The sequence below is a fragment of the Triticum aestivum genome, chromosome 6A (assembly GCF_018294505.1).
Source record: "Triticum aestivum cultivar Chinese Spring chromosome 6A, IWGSC CS RefSeq v2.1, whole genome shotgun sequence".
In the NCBI taxonomy this organism is placed as follows: Eukaryota; Viridiplantae; Streptophyta; class Magnoliopsida; order Poales; family Poaceae; genus Triticum; species Triticum aestivum.
The window spans coordinates 599,110,133-599,133,617 of NC_057809.1; the positions used below are offsets into that span (position 1 = coordinate 599,110,133).

At 45.1% G+C, this 23,485-nt stretch overlaps 1 protein-coding gene across 1 annotated transcript; it reads right to left on the reverse strand.

The window, feature by feature from the left end:
• Positions 1–7,479: 7,479 nt before the first annotated feature.
• On the reverse strand, positions 7,480–14,413 carry LOC123128863 (aspartic proteinase oryzasin-1). The gene is made up of 13 exons (XM_044548974.1): positions 13,978–14,413; positions 13,832–13,892; positions 13,413–13,507; positions 13,202–13,314; positions 12,768–12,936; positions 12,620–12,659; positions 12,449–12,513; positions 11,811–11,924; positions 11,660–11,724; positions 9,368–9,512; positions 9,161–9,280; positions 8,526–8,614; positions 7,480–7,749 (listed from the first exon to the last, which is right to left on the reverse strand). Exons 1-13 carry the CDS (start codon positions 14,335–14,337, stop codon positions 7,665–7,667), a joined length of 1,521 nt encoding a protein of 506 aa, XP_044404909.1. The 5' UTR covers positions 14,338–14,413; the 3' UTR covers positions 7,480–7,664.
• Positions 14,414–23,485: the final 9,072 nt, after the last annotated feature.

Sequence of the window (23,485 nt, forward strand, 5' to 3'; positions counted from 1 at the left end):
GCGAGATTCCTCCCCGCTGGACTTGATTAAAATATATGAATATGATTAAAATATGATTACTGCTTTGCCAATAGATTACTGCTCCCTTCCTGCCTTCTTGTATGATTACTGCTTTGCCAATAGATTACTAGGCTGTTTCCTGATGTAGGGTTCAGTGTTTCCTCGTCACCATGCATGTTATTATATATGAAAAGAAGGCACTTTGTCTATGCAGAGTATGTGTACAAAGTTGTGAATTAACAAAAGAATTCTGTACTTATTTTGCTGCACTCCACTGTGCTTATAGTTGGACAAAGCACCTGGATAATTGGGCTTGGTCATCATCAGCAGCATCACGCATGCAATTTGTTTTAGTGTTTGTTTCATAACATATGTGGACCCATATATCAATGACTGATATTCTCTAATGCATAAACTTTGATCAATTTTGAGTAATTGCTTAGAGGGATGATCAAGTTGGCAGCAAATGTATGGTAGATTGGACATGAACTGTACTGGGGAGACTACAATAGAAGCACCACTTTGTGTGCAAACATAGAAAAAAAATCAACGACAGCCGTCAAATCTTGGGTGAATGTCTCTGATGGATCCTGTGTGAGCTGGTGGAGTGATTTGTTTTCTACATAAAGCTCTTTAGTCAGGCTGGTTTTCGTGAAATACACATGAAGCTTCACCAGCTCCTGTGGGTGTGGGATCCATGTGACATGTGACATTGCATCCATGTCCACCTGGGATAATGATTTTGCAGGTACCCCGAGAGGCCCTTGAGTTTGCCGGAATGTCGATTAACTTCCGTTCCGGCAAATTCGGGTACTCCATATGTCCTATTTTCAGCAAAGGTCATGCTGAAATTTTCCGTGAATTTTAGCATGACTTTGCTAAAAATAGGACATATGGGGTACTTGTGACTAATGCATGGGCCGGGGTATCTTAGTAGTTAATTAAGTAGGATCAAGTGCCCCGGCGTACTTGTGACTAATGCATGGCTTTTAGGGTGCCTCGGTGTCGATAAAAACCGAAATGATGAAAGCTTAGGCTTTTAGGGTGCCTCGGCGTCGAAAAACCCTCAATGATAAAAGCTTAGATTTTAGGATGCCTCGGTGTCGACAAACCCTAAATGATGAGACCATGATCTTGTTCCTTGACAATAACCAACTTTTTGACCAAACTTTGTTTCTATTTAGAGAGAAACATGGCCCACAACGATGAGGCCGGGGGTTCGGGCGGCAAGGCATTCTGGGAGCTGTCCCAGGAGATGGAGGAACAACCTCACTTGTATGAGGACGCCGCCTTCCCCACCGATCCTGAGACCACTGATGGTACCGCCGAGGATGACCCCACTGATGCCACCACTGATGGTGCCGCCGAGGATGCCACCACTGATGATGGCGGCGCACGCACAGATGGCAGCCAACAGAAGAGGCAACGGAAGGACCGGCGCCCGACCGTGCTCCGCACCCTCAAGGAGGAAGTTACTGAAGTGGACTCCGACGGGAATCCAACGGCGCCCGAACGAATAGTCAAGGGGTACTCGCTTCAGCTCGGGTGCATTCTCCGGAGCACCGTCTCGATCAACACCGAGAACCTGAGGCATCCTGACCGAGGGAATTTGCGCAACCTCCTCTTCACGAAGCTGCACGAACGATACAAGTTCCCCGCTGCTTTTGAAAACACAAGCCTCAAAGGGAATAAAGTGAACAATGCTGCCCTCACGAAGATGAGCAAGGCCCTGTCTACTTGGAAAAGCAATGTGAAGAGAATGATCGAGAAAGGTGAGAGTTATGAGAAGATCAAGGAGAAAAATCCTTCGATCACCGAAGATGACTACAACGACTTCAAGATCAATTGCTCGAGCACCGCAAACTCCCAATCAAGTCAGTGGGGGAAAGAAATGCGGGAGCTGAACTTAGGGGAACACAAACTCGGTCCCGGCGGTTACAGAGTGGCGGAGCCTATATGGGACAAGGAGGACGCGGAGCGTGCCGAGCAAGGCCTACCGCCCCGCTTCGAGAAATACAGCGGTAACAAGCAGACCAGGAACTTTGTCAGGGCCCGGTACAAGGAGGACCCGATAACAAAGGAGCTTACCACGGATCCGAAGACCAGGGCGCTTGAGCTTGTTCTGGTAAGGAATACACCCCCGCGTAATTAGCTCCATATGGTTGCATTCTAATTAATGAAGCCAAATTTCTAAATGGTTCACATTCCTTCCGCAGGCGACTGAAAGCAGTAGCGCGGGGTCGACTACGAGCAACCCTTGGGACACCACTCTAAATAGGGCGTTGAATGTAATGAAGAACAAGGATAAGCTCAGTAAGCCGACGTCAGCTGGTCGTGTGGCCGGCAAAGGCTTGTCCACAAAATGGGGGTCATACTATACCGCTGGTGTGCGGAAGGAGAAAAAGACCAGCTCGGAAAGCCAGGCGCGCGAGGTTCAAGAACTCAAGGCACAGGTGGCGCGGATTCCGGAGATTGTCCAAGAGCAAGTGGAACAACGACTCGGAGCGACGATCACCGCCATTGTGCCTACCTTGATCCAGGGGTTGAGTGCGTGGATTGCGGGCGGCCAACAGGGGCCGCCCCCGATTCCTAGCTTCACGGCCAGCAACTCGCAGAATGCGATGGCGGGGCCATTGGTGTCTCCGGCGGAGGCGGCATTGGTGTCTCCGACGCCGGCACGGGAGCTTAATGCACCCGGGTGTACGCCGGCCGGCACCTCTGCAGCAAGCGGCCCCTCCGTCAACTGCACGCCCGCCGTTGGCGGTGCCTCGACATTAGCCGAGCTCGACGCCATCATCACGGTAACTAATTAAGCCTCTCTCGGCCGAGGACTTCATCTCCTTGCCTTTGACTGGGCATCCCTGACGCCCTACATGTTTTCGCAGGGCGCCGCCGACGTTCCGTGCACTCTCCTGCACTTCGTGAACAACGAGTTGGTCGATGTCGCCAAGGGCCAAATCGTTCAACCGGGCAACCCCTTGTTCCACGGTACCCAGATGCCACCCAACTTGTTTAGGGTTCAACTGGTTCGGGTGCTGCCAGGCTGCGACGAGTTGTTACCTCCGATTCGACCCGTCGGGGCCGACGATGATGACGTGATGACCCTCAGCGCCTGCCTGAGCTGGCCCCTGCTTTGGCCGAAGAGCCAGATTCGTTTGGGGGCGGGGGACACCACCCCAAAGACAACACCGCCAGTCGTGCCGGCGCCAAGTCGGCCCCATGGCAAGACCGCCGCAACGGTGCCGGACATCCCTATGCCACTGGATCCAAACATGCATATGGCACAGGATCAGAACGACTACGACGACGATACATTTGGCAACGTCGATCAGTACTTTGCCGAACATGGGTACGATGGCGACTTCATGGGGGCTCCTTCTCAAGAACCCAACCCAACAAAAGACGTGCGCGATCTAGCTGGTACCGCGGAGAAGCCAAGTTGCAACAGGCGTCGTCTGCCGTTCAGCTCTCAGGAGACGCCTCCAGCTGCCGACTTCACCGAGCCTCAGATAGGCGAGGTGCGAAATATTATCAGCCCAAATACACTCAAGAAGGCGGTCTGTGAGCAGAACTCGGTCCCATTACAGGAGAAGAAGAAGGCACGCAAAAGAAAGACTAACAAGGGTGCGAGCCAGCCGGCACCGAGTACGATCCGTGCTCAGGACGGGCCACCTTCACCTGAGGATATCTCGAGGAGGGTGCATGTGGCGGGTAGGGCGATGCTACCGACAAATATGCTCAATGCTGCAACCGGTGCTATGCGGAGTCTGCATGACAGTGTTCTTTCTTTGGAGAAGCGGCGTCTCAGAGAGAAGGATGTGGCATACCCGGTTTTCGCGGCCAAGGTGCCAGAGGGCAAGGGCTTTGTGGATAACTCCATCGGGCGTACGATCGTCCTGCGGTTTGATGACATCCACGCTATGATGAACCTTCATCCGCTGCACTACACCTTCGTTCGGCTATTTTCGCTGAGTATGGAGATGCGGATCATTCGCGACAAGACCCCGGACATCGTGATAGTCGACCCCTTCTACATGCGTGCCAAGATCTTGGGCAGCGCTGGGGACCGGCAAGTCGCGAGTTCTTACCTCGAAGGCGTCATTCTGGCAAACCAAGATAAGGATAACTTCCTCGTGCCTTACTTTCCCGAGTAAGTCCCCCCCTCAACCGGCCCGTAACATATGAATTCTTAGATTTCGATCGTTTTTCTTTTAACATTCCGTGTTTTCTGCAGTGACACACATTGCACGCTCATCCTCCTAAGCCCCAAATATTCCATGGCCACGTATTTCGACCCGGACCGTCAGTCGAACGTAGACTACACAAATGTCAAGAAGGTTCTTGATGATGTTCTCCCCGGCTACGCCAAATCTGGAGGCACCTTCACCAGGCCTATTCGTAAGTACGGCAAGCACGTGTTCTCCCACAATACGACGTTCTGCTGCGTCAAGCAGCCGCCTGGCGGTCAGAAGGGTGCCTACTACGCCATCCATCACATGCGGGCGATCGTACGGGACCATCATCAACTTCTGCTACCGAGTAAACTCAAAGATTGGGCAAAGAGCGTGTCGGCAATCCAGGACGCGGACCTCCAACAAGAATTCTTTCGCATCCAGTCGGAGTTTGCGGAAATCATCCATCAAGATGTCCTTCGTACCTCGGGGCAGTTCTACCTCAGAAATCAACCGTCCAACAGTGACATCGACACAATGCTACAAATGCAGGCTGACAACGCCCGTTCTTTCATGACTCCCACGATAGACGGCGGCTTCATCCACGCTTCGGTCCCTTGAGTCGAGTCGAAAGCAGTGATGCTGTGTCTAGTTCTGAAACATCGATTGGCTCATGTTGTAATTAAACTTTAATGAACTTGTAGTATGTCTCTTTGGTTTCGAGAGTCGTTCAACTTAGATGTAATCGATGCTATTAATGTCTTGCTTTTCTCTTCCGATCGTTCTGTTGCATACTTATATATTGCTTATGTATTGTCTGTGAATTGGTACTAACGTTTCGTTTGGCTAGTGCATAGCGATGCCGACGTATGTCGTGTACAAGGGTAAGGTTCCCGGAGTCTACGACGACTGGGAGGAGTGTCGGAGACAGGTTCACCGATTCAGCGGTAACAGTTACAAAGGGTACACCACTAGGGCCGAGGCCGAATCTAGATACGCCCGCTATCTAGCGGGAGAGGGGAGGGAGCGTTGGAGGAACCGGATGAAGACGAGTTTCATCGTGATGATGCTCATCGTGATGACCGCAACTCTCTTCTATGTGATGGTAGTTTAGATGATCGATATCGACTTGTAATGTGAAGACAAACTCGCTACTCGCGGTCTCGAGACTTGTAATATAATGTTCTATCTTTGTTCGGTCTTTTCAATTCGGAGACTAATATGATGAATTGTATTCGGAGACTAATATGATGAATTGTATTCAAAGACTAATCTTCTATTGTATTCGATGAATCTGTTGTTGATGTGTGCTGTCTATATTTTGTCAAATTATACATTTTGTAACCTGTGCAAAAAACAGAAAATAAAAAATAAAAAAACCTAATATTCATACTAATGGCGCATCACATGACAGTGCGCCATTAGTATGACAAAGCATACTAATGGCGCATCACTGAACAGTGCGCCATTAGTATGCCGAGGTTACTAATGGCGCATCTTGTTGCTGTGCGCCATTAGTATGCCAGAGCACCTGGGTATACATGGCCCCTGGGAGGCATACTAATGGCGCACTTATGTATACACTAATGGCGCATCAGTGGTGCGCCATTAGTATATCAGATACTAATGGCGCACCCCCTGGTGCGCCATTAGTAAAATATACTAATGGCGTGGCACTAATGGCGCACCACTAATGCGCCATTAATGGCCAAATTAGGTGCGCCATTAGTAGGCCTTTTCCTAGTAGTGGAAGATCGGATGCAATAAGTTTCTAATTGAATCAGACAACTGCTTTGTGGTTGAATCAGTACAAAAACCGGATGCTCATGCTGGACTTGATGCGGTCAAGGTGGCAGAGCTAGCTCTGGATTTTGCTAGCGTTGATTACTCACATTGCTTCCGCGAGGCGAATGAGGTGGCACACACATTAGCGATAAATCTTCTATTTTTTTGGGAATCCTTTATCCCTGATTTTATTTCTCACTCCATTGTAAATGACTTGGCATGACTTGGCTATTATTTGAGAAATAAAGTCTTATTGGTTCAAAAATGAGCTGAAAAGATTTTTCTTTTGATTTCTTTGGCTGAAAAGATTTCATCTGTGACTAGAATCGATCGGCACTATATTTCAGTAATTATTTTTGTTACATGGGCCACACAGGACACAACCCCATTTTCATATTGAAGAAAGTGGAGTCTTTTTTTCCCCATCAAATTTGGATTGTCTACCACGTGTGCCGCTCACAAACCGTGTTGTGAGATGATTTTTAGCAGCTATTATAACTTCCAAAAAAAACCAGAAGCTAACAAAGAGCACTTTTCAATGCATGTCTAGAGGCAATGGGATCGATACCTTTCATCTCCATTCCAACACATTTTTTGTCGAACGCTTTTTTCTTCCACGCAGAAAATAAACAGCGAGAGTATCCCGGTGTGGCCCGTTCATGTACGCTCACCTACAGGGAAAGGGCCCGTGAACTAGGGTGCATTTGGTTCATGGGTTGTCTCTGGGGCAGGTATAGCCACTAAAAATCGGACGATCAGATTTGCCATACGAAAACAGATAAATTACCATGCTTTGTGTACATGATTTGCCATGTTCTACAGTGAAAATTGTCATGTAGCATTAAAAATCAACATAAAACTTGCCATGATGCAATGATTAATTGACATGCGTTCGATCGGGATCCGACCTACCTAAGGGCATCAAATTTTTAGCCCTAAAAATCTGACGTCAGATTTATCTTGAAGTCCTAGTTTTTGGGTGGTTACCACGTGTTAGGTTAGGAAAGGAAAGAGATAGGGAAAGCCAATATTCATAGAATATTCCCCAAAATAGTTGTTGTGCCTGTACGGCAAAGAGTGTCGGATGAGAGTAGCCACTCTCGGTTCTGCATGATAGCCTCACATAGTGTGTTTTTCTGGCTTGTTACCCACCCACCCCATTTTCCTCTCACCGACATGTGGAAACAGTAGTGGGAGATCAAGATGCGGGCGGCCGTGACCGAAACTAAGCCAATGACATGCGACAACCTAGGTAGGTCCTTCCCTCCCCCTCTCTCTCTCTGCATCCACCCTCTTGGTGGCAGAAGATCGAGATGTAGGGCAACAATGACCGGCTCCAGGGTGCCTGGCAGCGTAGGCAAGATGGGGTGGCAACCTGAGTAGTAGGGTAGCGTCGGCCTAAGGACAACCAGGTGCGCCGACCCAAGTGCATAGGGGTGGTCTCGCATTTGAGTTTTATTTGTGATGCAAGTTCATGTTGCCTCAGTTTTCACTTTACAATCCACCTTAGTAAGAGTAGTAATACCGGAGGCATGCACACCTTGTTAGGACAATTAATAGTAACCATGTCTATATGGAATCATTACTATATCTTGGCCAAATCAAAATATAAATACTTATTAATCTTAGACCACACATGCATTATGAAGCATCTATGAGCATGAAATTGGCCTGAAAAGCCGGATCCTCCGCAGCTCATCCAGTTATCTATGCCGCCTTTGCAAAGCCAACCTTCATTTTACCATAGTCAAAGACAGTGTGATAGGCTCCCATGAATATATCACCCAAGATCCTGCCATAAAAAGTTCTGGTTGTCAAAGTTGAGAGGCGCAAGTTCCACGAGTCCCAGTATTTGGAATGTTTGTAACAAAACAAAAGACTAGATATAATCAAATAAGTCCCATAAATTCCTAAAAGTTTGAAATTGGCAAACATCTTTTATTAGTTCCACACTTATGTATTATTAAACCAAACAGGATCAATGCCTAAATGAAAACTCAAAATCAAGCAACATGATAGTTTAATCGAAAGGGATGAGGCTTTAAAAGCCTATATTACATTGTATTACTGAGATACTTTTGGACATCATGTTGATAATCAGGTTTCCCTAGATGAGCTATATCATGTTTAGGTGGATGAGAATGTCATTTTATCAGAATAATTCTTGGTACACGCATATCAGTTAGTTGTGGTCATGGGTGTTGCTACAGAAGGTGCAGTGATGGGCTGATGGAGCTTGTCACTAAGAACCTCGAGTGTATTACCAACAAGTTTATGTCTTAATTTGGAGGGAGTGTCAATGTTAGGCTTCCTAGTATTGAGAGTAATCTTGGATGTCATATTATACTCTTCTTGTGTTGGCTAGTATTGTTGTCTTCTTTCCCACTTTCGGGTGACATCATTGTTTGGCGACTTTCTACTAAATGATGTAGTAATGAAAGGTTCCATTATCCAACCAAACTAGCACAACTGTATGATGAAACATAAGTTCTACACTTGAAAAGGATTAACATCGGTCTCACATATATAGGAAAAAGCTATGAGAACATAAGACATGCATAATTTTACCAGATAGGACCACGGGGAGGAGGAATGTCCATAGCTACAAATCCACTGATGCACTTAGTAGCATCTCCCTCGCCAATCTTCAGGATGTACTAAACAATGTAAATAGTGTGGAACCATATTAGTTTACTATAATAGAAGGAGAGTGCAAGAAATATATAAGTCTGAATGCATGAGATCGATTTTCTTCAAGCACTTATAATTGTTCCCAGAAGCAAGGGAATCTAATATGCATACTTTTCCATCATTTAGTTCCACTATGATCTCTATAGTTTGTGTCGTTCCAGTTGTACCGCCTCCGGTTGCACTAAATAACCAAAGTTTTAACTATGCGTACAGTACTAAACCTTGTGTGGTACCATTCCATTGACCAAATATACATTTATAGAAGGGGGGGCACGAAGCATACAATACTACAAATATCTAATGAAATTTCAAGAGTACATAGGTGGCCTAAGAAAATTAAGGAGAAAACCAACATTATGGACCTAGGAGTAAAGTTTCAAAAAGGTAGTGGGAAAAAGAACATCTGAAATCTTTAATATAATGACACTCAATAAAGTGGTGGACTTGGTAGCTATTCTGAATCAAATTCAAACCAAAAATACGAAGGTAGTAATCATAGAGAAAATCAATACTTGCTCTGGTGTGAGTGCAAACTTTTTGCCACCGATGGAGAAGGCGACGTCAGGCATGGATGCAAGTCTTTTGCAGTCCACTGATGATTCTCCCATAGGGCTAGGGATATAGCCACATAGCTACAACGTAAGCTAATTTAGCAATGTTTGTACAACTCAAATGTGTTATGGTGTGAATCTCATTGGTATAAGATATAGGAAACATACCGTATTAATGTACTTCAATATAAGATCCCGTGTTTGATCCTGTGCAAGTTGGTTCTTTGCCCACATAACAGCCATCTCACAAACATGGCACATGGCATCATTTGATCTCTCGGTTTCATCATCTACCACAGTCCGAATACCAAAGCTGCCATTACGTTGCAGGAGTAAACAATGTCAACCATCAAGACATAAGTAAATCAATGTGAAAGGTAAAAATGGCATAAAACTAACTTCATGCACGCCAACATTTCTACCAACAAGATATTATATTTATTCTATGCTAGATAACAAAATATTTTTGGTGGAATTTTGGATGGAATTTGGTAGGTTGCAAAATTTGGAAATTGTGGCGAAGGAGTTGGGTATAATTTCAAAACTCATTCAAAAATATGTTTTTAACACAAAAAGTCCTTGTAGTAATCGAATTGTTTGACATTGTTGTTTCTGGTATTAATGTAAAATCACATGTCCTTGGTTATAGAAGATATATTTGAAGAAAATTTAAGCGTCTGATATTAAATTTGCCTTTTTTGGAAATTGCATAGCCTGGTACTACCAATGGTATCATTCATAATGAAGTGACTAATTTAAAAATAATTTTACGTGTAAACATTGAATCTCTATACCAATATAGAAGGCGCAACTTGTTTTTAATGAATCAATACGAACCATCCAAGAAGATTGGTCGAATGGATGAGAAAATAATTTGAAATCTTGCACTCTATAATTACTCATGAATTGCTCTCTTACTTCCACAAGTACACTTTTAATATTATAAAATAATTTTCTGTTACATCGCCTTGATGTATCAATTCCATCATTTTTTGGTTGAGTTTAAGATTTGCCTTGTTGTCCACGGTGCTCTTAGATACCTTCTGCCGACTACATATGCGAGTATATATGTCATGTGATGTATACCCCGCCTCTTAGTTACATATGCCTCAAAGTTGTACCAATTACCGTAGAATTAAGCTGATGGACCATACAATGAAGCTATGGGCGAGAGTCATTGAGCACCGATTAAGAAGTATGACAAACGTGACCAAAAATCAGTTTGGTTTCATGCCTAGGAGATCAGCCATGGAACCCATTTTCTTGGTACGATAACTCATGGGGAGATACAGGAAGCAAAAGAAGGACCTGCATATGGTGTTCATTGACTTGGAGAAGGCCTACGATAAGATACCGTAGAATGTCATGTGGTGGACCTTGGAGAAACACAAAGTCCCAGCAAAGCACATTACCCTCATCAAGAACATGTACGATAATATTCTGATAAGTGTTCGAACAAGTGATGGCGACACTGATGACTTTCCGATTAAAATAGGACTGCACCAGGGGTCAGCTTTGAGCCCTTATCTTTTCGCTCTAGTGATGGATGAGGCCACAAGGGATATACAAGGAGATATCCCATGGTGTATGCTCTTTGCGGATGATGTGGCGCTAGTCGATGATAGTAGGATGGGGGTTAATAGGAAGTTAGAGCTATGGGAGACAAACCTTGAAATCCAAAGGTCGCCGAGTACATGAGGTGTGGTTTCGGTACTAATAGGCACAAGGAGGAGGAGGTTTTCCTTGATGGGCAGGTGGTGCCTCAGAAGGACATCTTTAGATATTTGGGGTCTATGCTGCAGAAGGATGGGGATATCGATGAAGATGTCAATCATCGAACCAAAGCCGGATGGATGAAGTGGCACAAAGCTTCTGGCATTCTCTGTGACAAGAGAGTGCCACAAAAGCTAAAAGGGAAGTTCTATAGAACGGCGGTTCGACCCGCAATGTTGTATGGCGCTGAGTGTTGGCCAACTAAAAGGCAATATGTTCAACAGTTAGGTGTGCCAGAGATGCACATGTTGAGATGGATGTGTGGCCACACAAAGAAGGAACGAGTCTAGAATGATGATATACATGACAGAGTTGGGGTAGCGCCGATTGAAGAGAAGCTTGTCCAACATTGTCTGAGATGGTTTGGACATATTCAGCGCAGGCCTCTAGACGCTGCAGTGCATAGCGGATAGCTTAAGCGTGCCGATAATGTTAAGAGAGGTCGGGGTAGACCAAACTTGACATGGGAGGAGTCCGTAAAGAGGGATATGAAGGACTGGAGTATCACCAGAGAATTAGCCATGGACAAGGGTGCGTGGAAGCTTGCTATCCATGTGTCAGAACCTTGAGTTGGTTGCGAGATCTTATGGGTTTCACCTCTAGCCTACCCCAACTTGTTTTTTTGAACGTGTAAACAGTAGGAGAGGTTAAAGGCTTTGTTGTTGTTCACGAGTTCACAACTCTTACCTTACACCTTGAGTTCCACTGTGAGTGCATAGACCAACAGAAGGACATATTTTTGTTGGGTCGATCTGCATCATAGACCCACACAAAATAATTTTATAATCCCAATATATGACTAATCAAATAAGAAAGAAGCCTTTGGAAATATGCAAACCTCATTTAGCAATAGATCTAAGATCCGTTGCCCGTACTGAGAAGCAACTTCCTTGCACTCTTGGCTGAAAATCCCAGGTGCACCAATCTTTTCATTTATCTGAGTAATTATTGCCTGCATATTTCATTGTTGATTTGGTTGTCTAAGACACACAAATATTAAACTAAAAATAGAATATGCACCCTCCCTAGTAGAAACTATGAGGCATTGATAATTATATTGCATGTGTTATGATTCAAGTGGTCCTATCGGGCTCTGTTTCACTAACATTCACATTATGCAATGTACCTATTGGTGCATATTTACTTTGTAGAAGTTATTATTATCCAAATTTATTCAGGAGTTTATATGCATTATGCTTCAGTTTGCTTTAGTGCTTACCCTTCAAGTGTAGTCATCAAAAGTTTAATAAAAAAGCTATAAATTAAATCTATCATAGGATGCATCTTTACTTGTAGCAATACACATTTTCTAAGGCAAAAAGTAAAGCTTATGCCAATATTTTGGGGCAAGGATCGTCAAAATTGGTTTACTAGAAATGTTGATTATTCAATTTTATATAGCAATCAATGACCAGATGCTGTAGAGCCTTTTTCCTTGCTTATGTATATAAAGATAAACAGAGCTCCAAGACATACAGTGGGACCAACAAGCAACGAAGTTCCCGAATCTGCTATAGCTGCACAGCGAGATGTACATAATCCTAATACATAGAGAGTATAAGTAAAATGGTTGTAAACACTTTCTATTTCTACAAAAGTATAGTAATCACAATAGTAGGCATTGTTATTTTTTTGGCAAGTTGGTACCTGTGGACTTTCCTCCAATCAAGACATCACCCATATCAAACTGCAACAAGTGACAAAAAAAAGCAACAAGTGAGTCAAAACTTCTCGGCAACAATTAGTTTCCACTTCCTGAATGTTAAAACTACTCAACTAACTGAAAGAGACCCACCTGCCAATATCCCTTCTTAGTAACAGGAACGTATTCATGTTCTTCCTTGTGATGCTTAGGATCAATTCCTCCAAACACAATTTCTCCCCCCTGCCCTTCGCCAGCATGCCGGTTGAACCAAAACGAGAAAACAGGGCTACCAACCAGATGTTGGTTAACCATGTTGTACCTATAAATATTCTTGCGATGTCAGTGATAATGGGTATGGTTATATGCTTCACATTCGAGGGTGCCAATTCCATGATACTTTACATTTTTGCAATATGGCATCAAACAAATTAGGAGAACCCTCAGTGCAATATCTAGATCTTAATAACACACCATGCATACGGCAAGCATATAAGTAATGAAATATTGATTAATATCCAATGTTGATACCATATATTACCAAACAAAGCTATAACTGGGATATTCATACAAATAGCTTTGCTCACCAGACAGGTTCAACACCGCCCCTAGCGATTTCTTTAAATCCAAGACCGAGAATGCCATCGAACTTCCTAAACATGAAAGTAATACTTGGCTCCCTGGTAGCTTCGATGAAATCCTAGCAGAGTACCATAAGAAAATTAGTATACTCTGAAATGGGATGCACATGATAGATGGTTAGAGAACATAAAGAAGTGTGCACTTCTCGGCATAAACCTGATTTTTTACAACTACACCACCAACTTGCACATTGTCCTGGCTAAGATAGCCAGAAATTGCACCGGTTCCGTAACGAAGTGCGATCCTTTTTCCTGCCAAGAGGGGAAATGAAAATTAGATTCATGAAAATGGAGTTAGGGTCTGGTGGCACCATCATGTTATCCTTATCTCTTAATGATAGCAAGAATATGCTTGATTTATACACTATATATATATATATATATATACACACACACACACACACACATATACATACATATATATATATATATATATATGTAAAACTGTGTATATATATATGTATGTATGTATGTATGTATGTATATGTATATATAGTTCAGAAACGTCTAACATTTAGGAAGAGAGGATGTAATAATTATTTCACTGTATAAAAGAGGAAGGCGCAAGACACAAACCGTTCTTCTTGTACGTGGTGGACTTGCTGGCCTTGTAGCTCGCGTGCAGATAGCATCCAATCTGCAGCAGATTAGTACCATAAGTAACCAAAAACGTGTAAGACCCACCCTAGCTAAATCGCAGCAAGCCAACACTGCGTACGCACCGAGAGGAAGCACTTGGAGGAGGGCACCCAGAAGTCGGCGCTGCCCGTGTCCAAGATGACGGTGAAGTTCTGCGGCGGCGTCCCGACGCCGACCTCGCCGTAGTACTGGGCGTTGAGGTGGTTCTTGAGCGCCACGACGTGGCTCTCTGCGCCTTTCGTGGGCACTACGTCAGCGTTGTAGACGAGGCCGTGCCGCCACGCGAGGAGGCGCTGGGCGTCCTCTCCGGCGACGACGGGGCCGTCGACCTCGTCCACCGGCCGCTTCGTCAGCGCCACGCGGACCATGCCCTCCGCGGGGTTGGCCAGGAGGGCGTGGAGGAGCACGCAGGACAGGAGCATGAGGTGGCCAGCGGCGGCCATGGTTGTTGCCAAGCAGGATCGAGAGAGAAGTCAACACAGTCGACGGTAGTGTCCGGCCGGGGAAGGAGCTTGAGATGAACGATGGATCGCCCAGGGGCTCGATTTATGGAGTCGGTCGGTGGCTAGCAAGGAGCTACACGTGGTCAGCCTCACCGTTGGATCAGGACGCCAGGTGCTTTGCGGTACCAGAATATGTCGCGTGGTGAGTACCACGGTTGTGTTCACGCAAGAAAAAGGCTTTGTAGTCTGTACCATTCGCCTGATGAAACCAAAGGTAGATTGTTTGTTCGTGGAGTGTTGCTACTGTACGCACGCCATGGATCACAAAGCATGAGAAGAAACATGAGATGATAACAGCAACAGCAACAACAACAACAACTAGTCCATCACGACTTCAGCTTTGTTTTTGCAGATGGGACCAAGTGTGCTTCACTTGATCACGCCTCGTACGTGGCCGCCCATTTGCCACCTCGGTCCGAGCCGGCCGTGTGATGCTCCATGCAGATTTTGAGATGCTTCCGGTGCACGGCTGGCGGCCGCATGTTTTTTTTTTTCTGCCTATTTAATCAGAGAAAAGGTGGCTGGCCTTTTTGATTTTCTTGGACGCACGGCTAAGGAGGGGCTAAAAGTATCTTTATCCCATGTTGTGCCAAAATTAGCAACAAACTTGTCTCATGCGGCCCTGAGCATGCATACACCATGATTTCCCGATTGTCACCCAATCTCCACTACTCCATAGGGAAGTGCTACTAAATCAGGCGGCGGAGCTTCGAGCATCCATCCAGACCCGCACACGGTGTAGTTTTGGCTTGTTTGGTACTCGTACAACTGGGGTTTTTGATTCTCTCTGACGCAAACTAAGGAGGGAGAAAAAGCATCTTTATCTCACATTATGCCAAAATTGGCAACAAACTTTTTCTCGGCCTCTTGACATGCATTGCCATGATTTCTGATTCTTACCCGGTCTCCAATCCTCCATAGGAAAGAGCTAGTAAATCAATGGCGGAGCTTCGAGCCCCCCCCCCCCCCCCTAGTCTATCCTAGAAAATATCCCCTTGAGAGAATTTCAATGAAAAGGGAAGCAAGCCCAATTGCAATCTCATCACATCATAACCCATCAGCCAATATCGAGCCTCGTGACCCCGTCTGTGTCGAAGTTACTGCACTCAACCCATGAATGAACGAGTGAGAGGGTCATGCATGTAGCACTGATGTGCTATCTGTCATTTAAATATATCTTTCTTGATTGATGTGATTTGCAAGATGAGCCCAATAAATCAGAAATGAGGGAGAACTAAGAACAATCCAAAACTCCTTTTTCTTTTGGTGTTTTTCCCGTCCACAAAAAAGAAGAAGTTCACTTCAACCTGTAATTTGCTGTAAATATTTAACTTATAATTAATGAAAATCATCATAGAACAATGGTTCAAAAAAAGTTGAATTTAAATTGTCCAGTGTAAGAATCGGAGACACTAGGATTCTCCTCCCTGCCACCGGCCCCGGAGCGGCAAGCAGAGGGGAGGCGAATCCACGGGCTCCTTTGCGGAGATTGAGGGGAGGAAGGCTTTCCCAAGTCGCCTTGGGAGAGAGGAAAGAAAAACGATCTAGTAGAGAGTTAAGACTAGGCCTCCTACTATCACCTTGATGCTACTGCACTCAGCTTACCGACACACAGAAAAACACCGACCTGCTGAATTTATAGTATCACTCAGAAAGAACTCGATTCTTTGGCATGTCGGATCAAAAGGCAGTAAAAGCAAGATTCTATCAAAAGGATTATGTTTTGCTTTAGGGCTAGAGCCCAAGCTCTTATACGAGTCCCGAGAGGTTGGAGTAATAAACTTCCAATTGCAACTGAACGTAATTTCCTTGCCCCCACTGGGGCATCTTCGTCATTTCACGTAAGGGCTATAAAAAGGGGGCAGCACCGTGAAACCCAAACCTTGCCGCTCCTTTCTCCCGCACAGGGATGTGCTGAGGTGAGCAACGGCGGCGGGCGCTATGCTCCCTCTCGTCTCCGCAAAGAAAAAACTATCCGCTCGAGAGAGGAACGGATACGGATCGGTGGTGCTGCATACATACGGAGGATGTGAACGGGCGCTCAATACTCGGGATTCTAACCTGTCAGCCACGGCCGCGTGAGTTGATGATTCCCTGACGCCACGTGTCCAACAACGACAGGCGCGGCTGCCTCTTTTCCATACGATCTTCTCCCCGCTGTCCTCCTTAACAGTCTGAGTAAGCCAAGTGGTTCAATTTGGTTTGGTGGATGCAGCAATGTCGACCACTGATGTAGTTTTGTTAATGCTTGGAAGTAATTCTGTCCCATTATGGTTTATACATGCCACTGCACTTGCTGATGCATTCTGCAGTTATAATTTCTCAATGTTTATTATGCATAGGTGCTCTATTTTTTGACCACCGCGCGCAGTTTCTGTTTGTACCTTCAGTGTTTTACAACCTGTTCATTGTTTTCAGTTAATGAATATGCATGCTTATTCCAATGGTTATTTGTTGTTGGCCAATAGAGGACACGTACGCAGGACAACGGAGGTGTGGAAAATCAGCTGCCATCTGCATTGGGTTGCACACAATCAACAAATATGCTACACGTTGGGGATTTTGCAAAGCTAATGGAGCAGCAAAGGAACGACTTGATTAATTCCTCAGCAGTATGGCTGTCGTTCTTTGGTGAGATTGCTGGGCACTAGGTTCAAACCATTCTAGCATCAATTGACTTTAGGTTTGAGGATCAGCTCATTCAGATGTACAATTGTTAGACGTAACTCGAGCACATTTTTGGATGAAATTGATACATTATGATGTTGTTCACTATCTCACCCGGATGTAACTTTTTTTTTTGAAACAGAGGCAAAAGATCACCCGGATGTAACTTGACTACAACATGGAAGTTTGTATGTATAGATGCTGTTACTGTTCACTTCGATGTAGATAAACCATATTTTCCGTATGTAATTGTAGTCAAGTTATAGTTTACTAAGTGCTTAGATTAACCCCATTTTTTGGTGTAATTGTACGTCAAGGTGAAGTTTTCGGTTCATTTAGATGTAGCTTACCGTGCAACGGGTCATGGCGAAGCCTAATAATAGTAAAAAGATGGTTCAATGAGGAAGGATAAAGGCACGGTCTCTAGGTACAACAAAAGTGCGTGAAAAGTTATAACTAAAGAAGATGACCATAGGGAGTAAATGAGGAAGTCCATCAAGGCAAGAAAACGAGGAAGCTGGTGATATATGGCAGACTTACCAGTAACTGAATTTCTTGTAGTTAGTTTTCTGTTGTTGAACCATTGCCTTCTTTCTTCATGTGTCTGTTATATGAATACTGACTTCACTCTTTCGTACGAGTTGACGGATGCACATTTTATTAAGCATGTTACCGAGAAGATCGTCGTGTTTGATGCTATTGTAGGGTAGTTCACTTCCATAGACAAACCTGTCAGACATAAACATGATTTATTTATTTGAGAAGCAGGACAAAGCGGATGTTAGAGCAAAACATTAGAGAGTAAAATTCATATGAGGAGTGAGGAAGGGTGTTTAATTAGTGCGCTCATGTATGTGTATACCTATAAAAGTCGTTGTAATCAATATTGTATCCGATGGACTGAGAACAAAATTGAATTGTGAGACGTGAGAGTGGTGCATGGGAGAGTCTTGTTGTACTAGTCAACACACCAAAACTCGGACGGATATGTCTGCATTGCACTAGTCGACACACCAAAACTTAGACGGATATGTCTGCATAGGTGATAATCTTCCATAAAAAATATGAGCATTGGTCAAACTTAGTGGGAGGGGGGCACCTGCCCCCCCCCCCCCACCCCCACCCCCCCACACACAGAACAACACAAAAGATTTTGTGTTTCTAGACTACAGTAATAGTGTGTTTTACTCTCCATAAATGTTTTTTGTGTTATATTCTAAATCGATAAGCCTCCCCTTGTGGCAGATGGTCCATCATGCAATGCACTAGGTTAACTGCCCACCTATTTAAATACCTCATCCTTGAAATTCATCTTCTTCTCATCCGATAGTTCTTTTCCTCTCCAACAACCCTCCTCCTCGATAGTTCGCTCTCTCCATCTGTATACCCACACCCAGTTGTGTGTCATCCGTCTGTATGTGTCATGGAGCAAAAGTTTGACCGCCTCCTCTTTGCTAATCTCTCGTCCTTGTTTTTGTTTCTCTTTATTACGAGTGCGCGGGAGGATTAACTGGTTGGTAATACAAGTTTTTCGAACCAGTTCAAGATGTTCTCCTCTGTCTCTTTCATATCTCGTACGCATCTACAGGCCCCTTTTGTATTACACTCGCACTAGCTATGTCCTCGGCCGGTTGAGCTCCAGGTGTGCATGAACATCACCAGCGTCAGGTTTCTCGCTTGCTCATGCATGCAGGAGCTAGCTAGGTACGAGATCAATTATATTCCTGCCCGTTACTAAGGGTGGAGACGGTACGAACCGAGCCGCATCTGCAGGTCCCTTTCGTATTACACTCGCACTAGATTTGGATGTTTTGTACCCTTACAAACAATTTCAGAAAATAATGTTGATATTTGCATGTTGTACAAAAAATCCATGCAACAGGGGTCAAAGGGTCATTCAAAATTATAGAAGGACAGTCAAACTTCATATTTTTACACAGTTCGCATCCATATGATGTATTTTTGTGACATGCTGATGCATGACTCAAAACCCTCCGGTCTCCGAAAATGTTTATTATGCACATCTGAATCTACAGTTTTTTTGTATTACAATTAACTTTTTTTAACTTTATCTGACATCTGACACATAATTTCTTCATCTTTAATAGTGGCCAAAGATATATACAAATGAGTTAATTACACCCATGATACATAAACTGGCTCGGAGATAACAGAATCATATATAATCTTGAAAACTAGTGAAAAATGCTACACTAACTCAGGTTTGGGTAACAAATCCATAAAAAACTACCCCGCAAAAATAATCCATAAAAAACTGTCTAAATAAACCCACAGGCTGACAAGTGTCAGTGTTTATTTAAAAAAAGAACCCTGAAGATAATTGAATTTGTACAACAAAGGTCCTAGCCTTAAAATTCGCAAATCTACTGCTGCGTTGGTCGCGACAGAGGGCAGCTGCGCCTGGAGCCCAGCAGCGGTCAAGCACACCCACAAGCAGCAGCAGCAGAAAGAAGAAGAGGCAGCCACGAAGGGTCATGCTGCACGGCCTGCCCGTCGCGGAGGAGCCCTTCGACGGCACCGCGACGGCAGGGGCTGTCAAGCCACACACGCGGCAACCGTCGGTGAGCAGCAATGGAAGCAAGTGGGGTGTGAAGAAGTCCGTCCAGCAGCAGCAGCAACAACAAGAAACCGAGGCAGTGGGCACTATGGCAGGCACGTTGCCAAGGCACTCGGTGTCGTGCGACATGAGCCAGGTGCCATCGGGGCCACTCTAGTTCAGGGTGGTGGTGACCAATGGGTACCATGAGAAGTGGGTTTGAGACTGGGAGGTCCTGCTTCGCCAGTGAGGTGTACGACACAGATGTTTAGATCACCTGTGTGTGGCATGCAGCCGATACGTGCAAATCTTCAGGCCACTGCCTTGTATGGCCACGCATACTGTTGCCGCTACGTGGGGCGACATGGTGGAGGGGCACAAGTAAAGGGTCAGCTAGACTAACACATCCGTCGTCAGTCTCCTCTTCCTCTGCTGCTGCACCCTCCACGCGTGGGGCTCCTCTGGCTACCTCAAAGATGTTGGCAAGGGTGGACGCCGCACACCATGTCGTGCGCGGGCAGTGAGGCATCAGCCGACACCAGCGAGGTGTTCGCGCATGCCAGGAAGCAGACGGAGGCATGCACGTACAACACCACATCCATGGTCGACATGTTCGCCATAATCATAGGGTAGCCGAGCAGGCTTCCTTGGCGACGACACCGACAATGACGACCAATAGGTCAGATTCCACGGCTCACACGAAGCTATGAAGGCGTCGCGACCAGGGCAGGGGAAGATGACGATGCACTTGCCGCCGCCGGCGGGAGCCATAACCATGTGGCACTCGTAGTACTCAGACAGTCTCCACAGCCTTAACAACGACGATCACCAGTGCCTCTAAATGTGTCCGCTACTGTGCTCTTGACCTTGCTCTCATGTAGTTGCTGCTGGAAATGAGTCTTCACAGCCTGTTGACTCCCGTAGTTGATTACGTGGCTTACCCCCCCCCCCCCCCCCCCTGGCTGCCGCTTCTTCTTTTTGCTGCTGCACGTCCTCGTTGTGGCATCGCCATTCAGTGGCGGCTGCATCGCATGACAGTGCACTGCTGCCGGCGGGTGCGCTCGGCCATGCTCCAGCTGCGTAGACGCTCCTTGCTGCGATGTGCTGTGATGAACACGGCACTAAATTTGGGGATTTTTGGCTAGGACCTAAGTCAGAAATTTCATTAGCTTCCGGCAAATTTTTGTAAAGTAACAACAACAGTGTCAGCTCGTGTGTTGATTCACACCGTTTTGTATGGATTTTTTACCCAACCCAAAGTTAGTGTATCACTTTTGTGGGGTTTTCAAGATTGTGTGGATGTAATTAACTCTATACAAATAGTCAGCGCACAATTTTTTGTGTGTGCTAACCTGTACCATTTAAAACAAAATAGAAACCTCTAGCTATGTAGTTGGTCAGCCAAAAAGCACAAGGTGTAGGGGAATGTAAAAATAGACTGATCTGAGTGCACCGGAGATAACCAGCCAATGCACCGACGAGGGGATTTTTTGTAGCCTATACTGTGGACAAGCAGTTGGTTTTCCATTTCGAAACAAATGTACCATTTTCTGGACTGGAAACCTTGATTGAACCTGGCCCTCCTCATGATCCAGCAGTGAAAGCCTATAGCAGGAACTCGTAATAAAGAAGTGTGAACAGTGAAGTTGCATGAATACAGTGTTCGCGCTACCCGAGGGAAGGGAATTAATTTATTTCCTATGTTGTTAGCCTACTGTATGTTTATTAGTGCACCTAGTCCATCTAATTTACTGATGATGGTTCCCGCCATTATTTGCTATACGCACCAGACACTGATCCCCGTAAAAGGTTCCCTTGAGATGTGTGGTGCTGAGCATAGGTGCGGCCTGCTCCATGGCTCAGCACAATACTTTCGTTTGCACACTGCCTAAAAGGGGTTTCCTATGAGAACGACATGTTGCTTTGCTAGTATTGAACAACCAGGTTATGATGGCCAAATGGATGGTAAATGTATGGCTGAACATAAAGATAATAATGGTTCAAGGGGAATAATAAGAGAAACGGACGGGTGGTATTGTTGCATGCGGTGCGAAACCATGTCTCGGTCCGTAGCAGATATGGAATTCATGCTGCATGTGTTGCTGCCAGTGCTTTACGGAGGTACTCCAACTGCATGCTATCGCTGGATCAGTAATCAAGGATAAATTCCTCCGTTATCTATCTGTCTATCTCCAAATGGAGCGTGTCATGATACGGCGAGAGCAGCAAGCAGATTACAGCCGGAAGGAACATGGCATTCCAGAGACAGTACGTTGTTTCTATTTCACAGTGCAATCCTTTCAAAAGGGCTCCGCGTTACGTGTCAGCGGGCCCCTTGCTTAATGCTCAGGTTTCACGCTTGCCTCAAGCATGCATGCAGGAGCTAGCTAGGTAGAAGATCGATCCTATTCCTGCCTTGTAAATATTAGCTACAAAATCGATGGGAGATTTGCCTCATGCGCACGCCCTAGAGCTAGGCCTACACACCCTGGTCAGTACATAGTTGTAATTGTCCATTCATACATAATGGTTACTCAAGAGGTTTTATTTTCCTCTCATATTTTGCTTGAACACCAGAGTATGCAGCGGCAGAGCCAGTTTAGAAATGTTGGGTTCAGGTTGTGAAAGAGCCTTCGATTGGGGGGGGGGGGGGGGGGGGGGGGGGGGGGGGGGCATTGGCCCCCCAAGTTGAGAAAGATTTCATTAGATGGGCTTGGATTAGATTCTTTTAGCAAACTCTACCACATGAAACATGTGGTAAGCAATCCAAACAATTCAAAAAAAAGAGAGATTCTTTTAGCAAACTCCGCCACTGCATAGGCGACGTTACATGTTGGTAGGGCGCTGGAGAATTAACTGGTTACTAATATAAACCTGCGTACGAGGCATCGTTCTGGGGACGGGAGGGCGCGCCAATGGCGGAATTCACATGGAAAGCCAAGGCACCTCTGCAATGTTGTTTCTTCATCTGGCTCGTAGCACGAAACCGGTGTTGGACCTTTGGCCGACTAGTTAGGCGAGGAAAGCCAAGGCACCTCTGCAATTTTATTTCTCACTCATTGTAAATGATTTGGCTATTATTTAAGGAATAAAGTCTGATTGGTTCAAAAAAGAGCTGAAAATATTTTTCTTTTGATTTTTTTGGCTGAAAAGATTTCATCCTTGACTAGAATCGATCGGCACTATATTTCAGTAATTATTTTAGTTACATGGGCCACACAGGACACAACCCATTTTCATATTGAAGAAAGTGGAGTCTTTTTTCCCCCATCAAATTTGGATTGTCTACCACGTGTGCCGCTCACAAACCGCGCCGTGAGATGATTTTTAGCAGCTATTATAACTTCCAACCAGAAGCTAAGAAAGAGCGCTTTTCAATGCATGTATAGAGGCAATGGGATCGATACCTTTCATCTCCATTCCAACACATTTTTTGTCGAATGCTTTTTTTCTTCCCCGCAGAAAATAAACGGCGAGAGTATCCCAGTGTGACCTGTTCATGTACGCTCACCTACAGGGAAAGGGCCCGTGAACTAGGGTGCATTTGGTTCATGGGTTGTCCTTGGGACAGGTATAGCCACTAAAAATCGGACGATCAGATTTGACATACGAAAACAGATAAATTACCATGCTTTGTGTACATGATTTGCCATGTTCTACAGTGAAAATTGTCATGTAGCATTAAAAATCAACATAAAACTTGCCATGATGCAATGATTAATTTACATGCGTTCGATCGGGATCCGACCTACCTAAGGGCATCAAATTTTTAGCCCTAAAAATCCGACATCAGATTTATCTTGAAGTCCTAGTTTTTGGGTGGTTACCACGTGTTAGCTTAGGAATGGAAAGAGATAGGGAAAT

Excerpts from the sequence above, each read along its gene's own strand:
- LOC123128863 (XM_044548974.1), bottom strand. The coding sequence starts at position 14,337 with ATGGCCGCCGCTGGCCACCTCATGCTCCTGTCCTGCGTGCTCCTCCAC. Across the intron at positions 13,315-13,412 it reads GTGTAGTTGTAAAAAATCAG|GATTTCATCGAAGCTACCAG; the intron begins GTTTATGCCGAG and ends GTACTCTGCTAG. Across the intron at positions 9,513-11,659 it reads AGTGGAACTCAAGGTGTAAG|CTTTGGTATTCGGACTGTGG; the intron begins GTAAGAGTTGTG and ends ACGTAATGGCAG.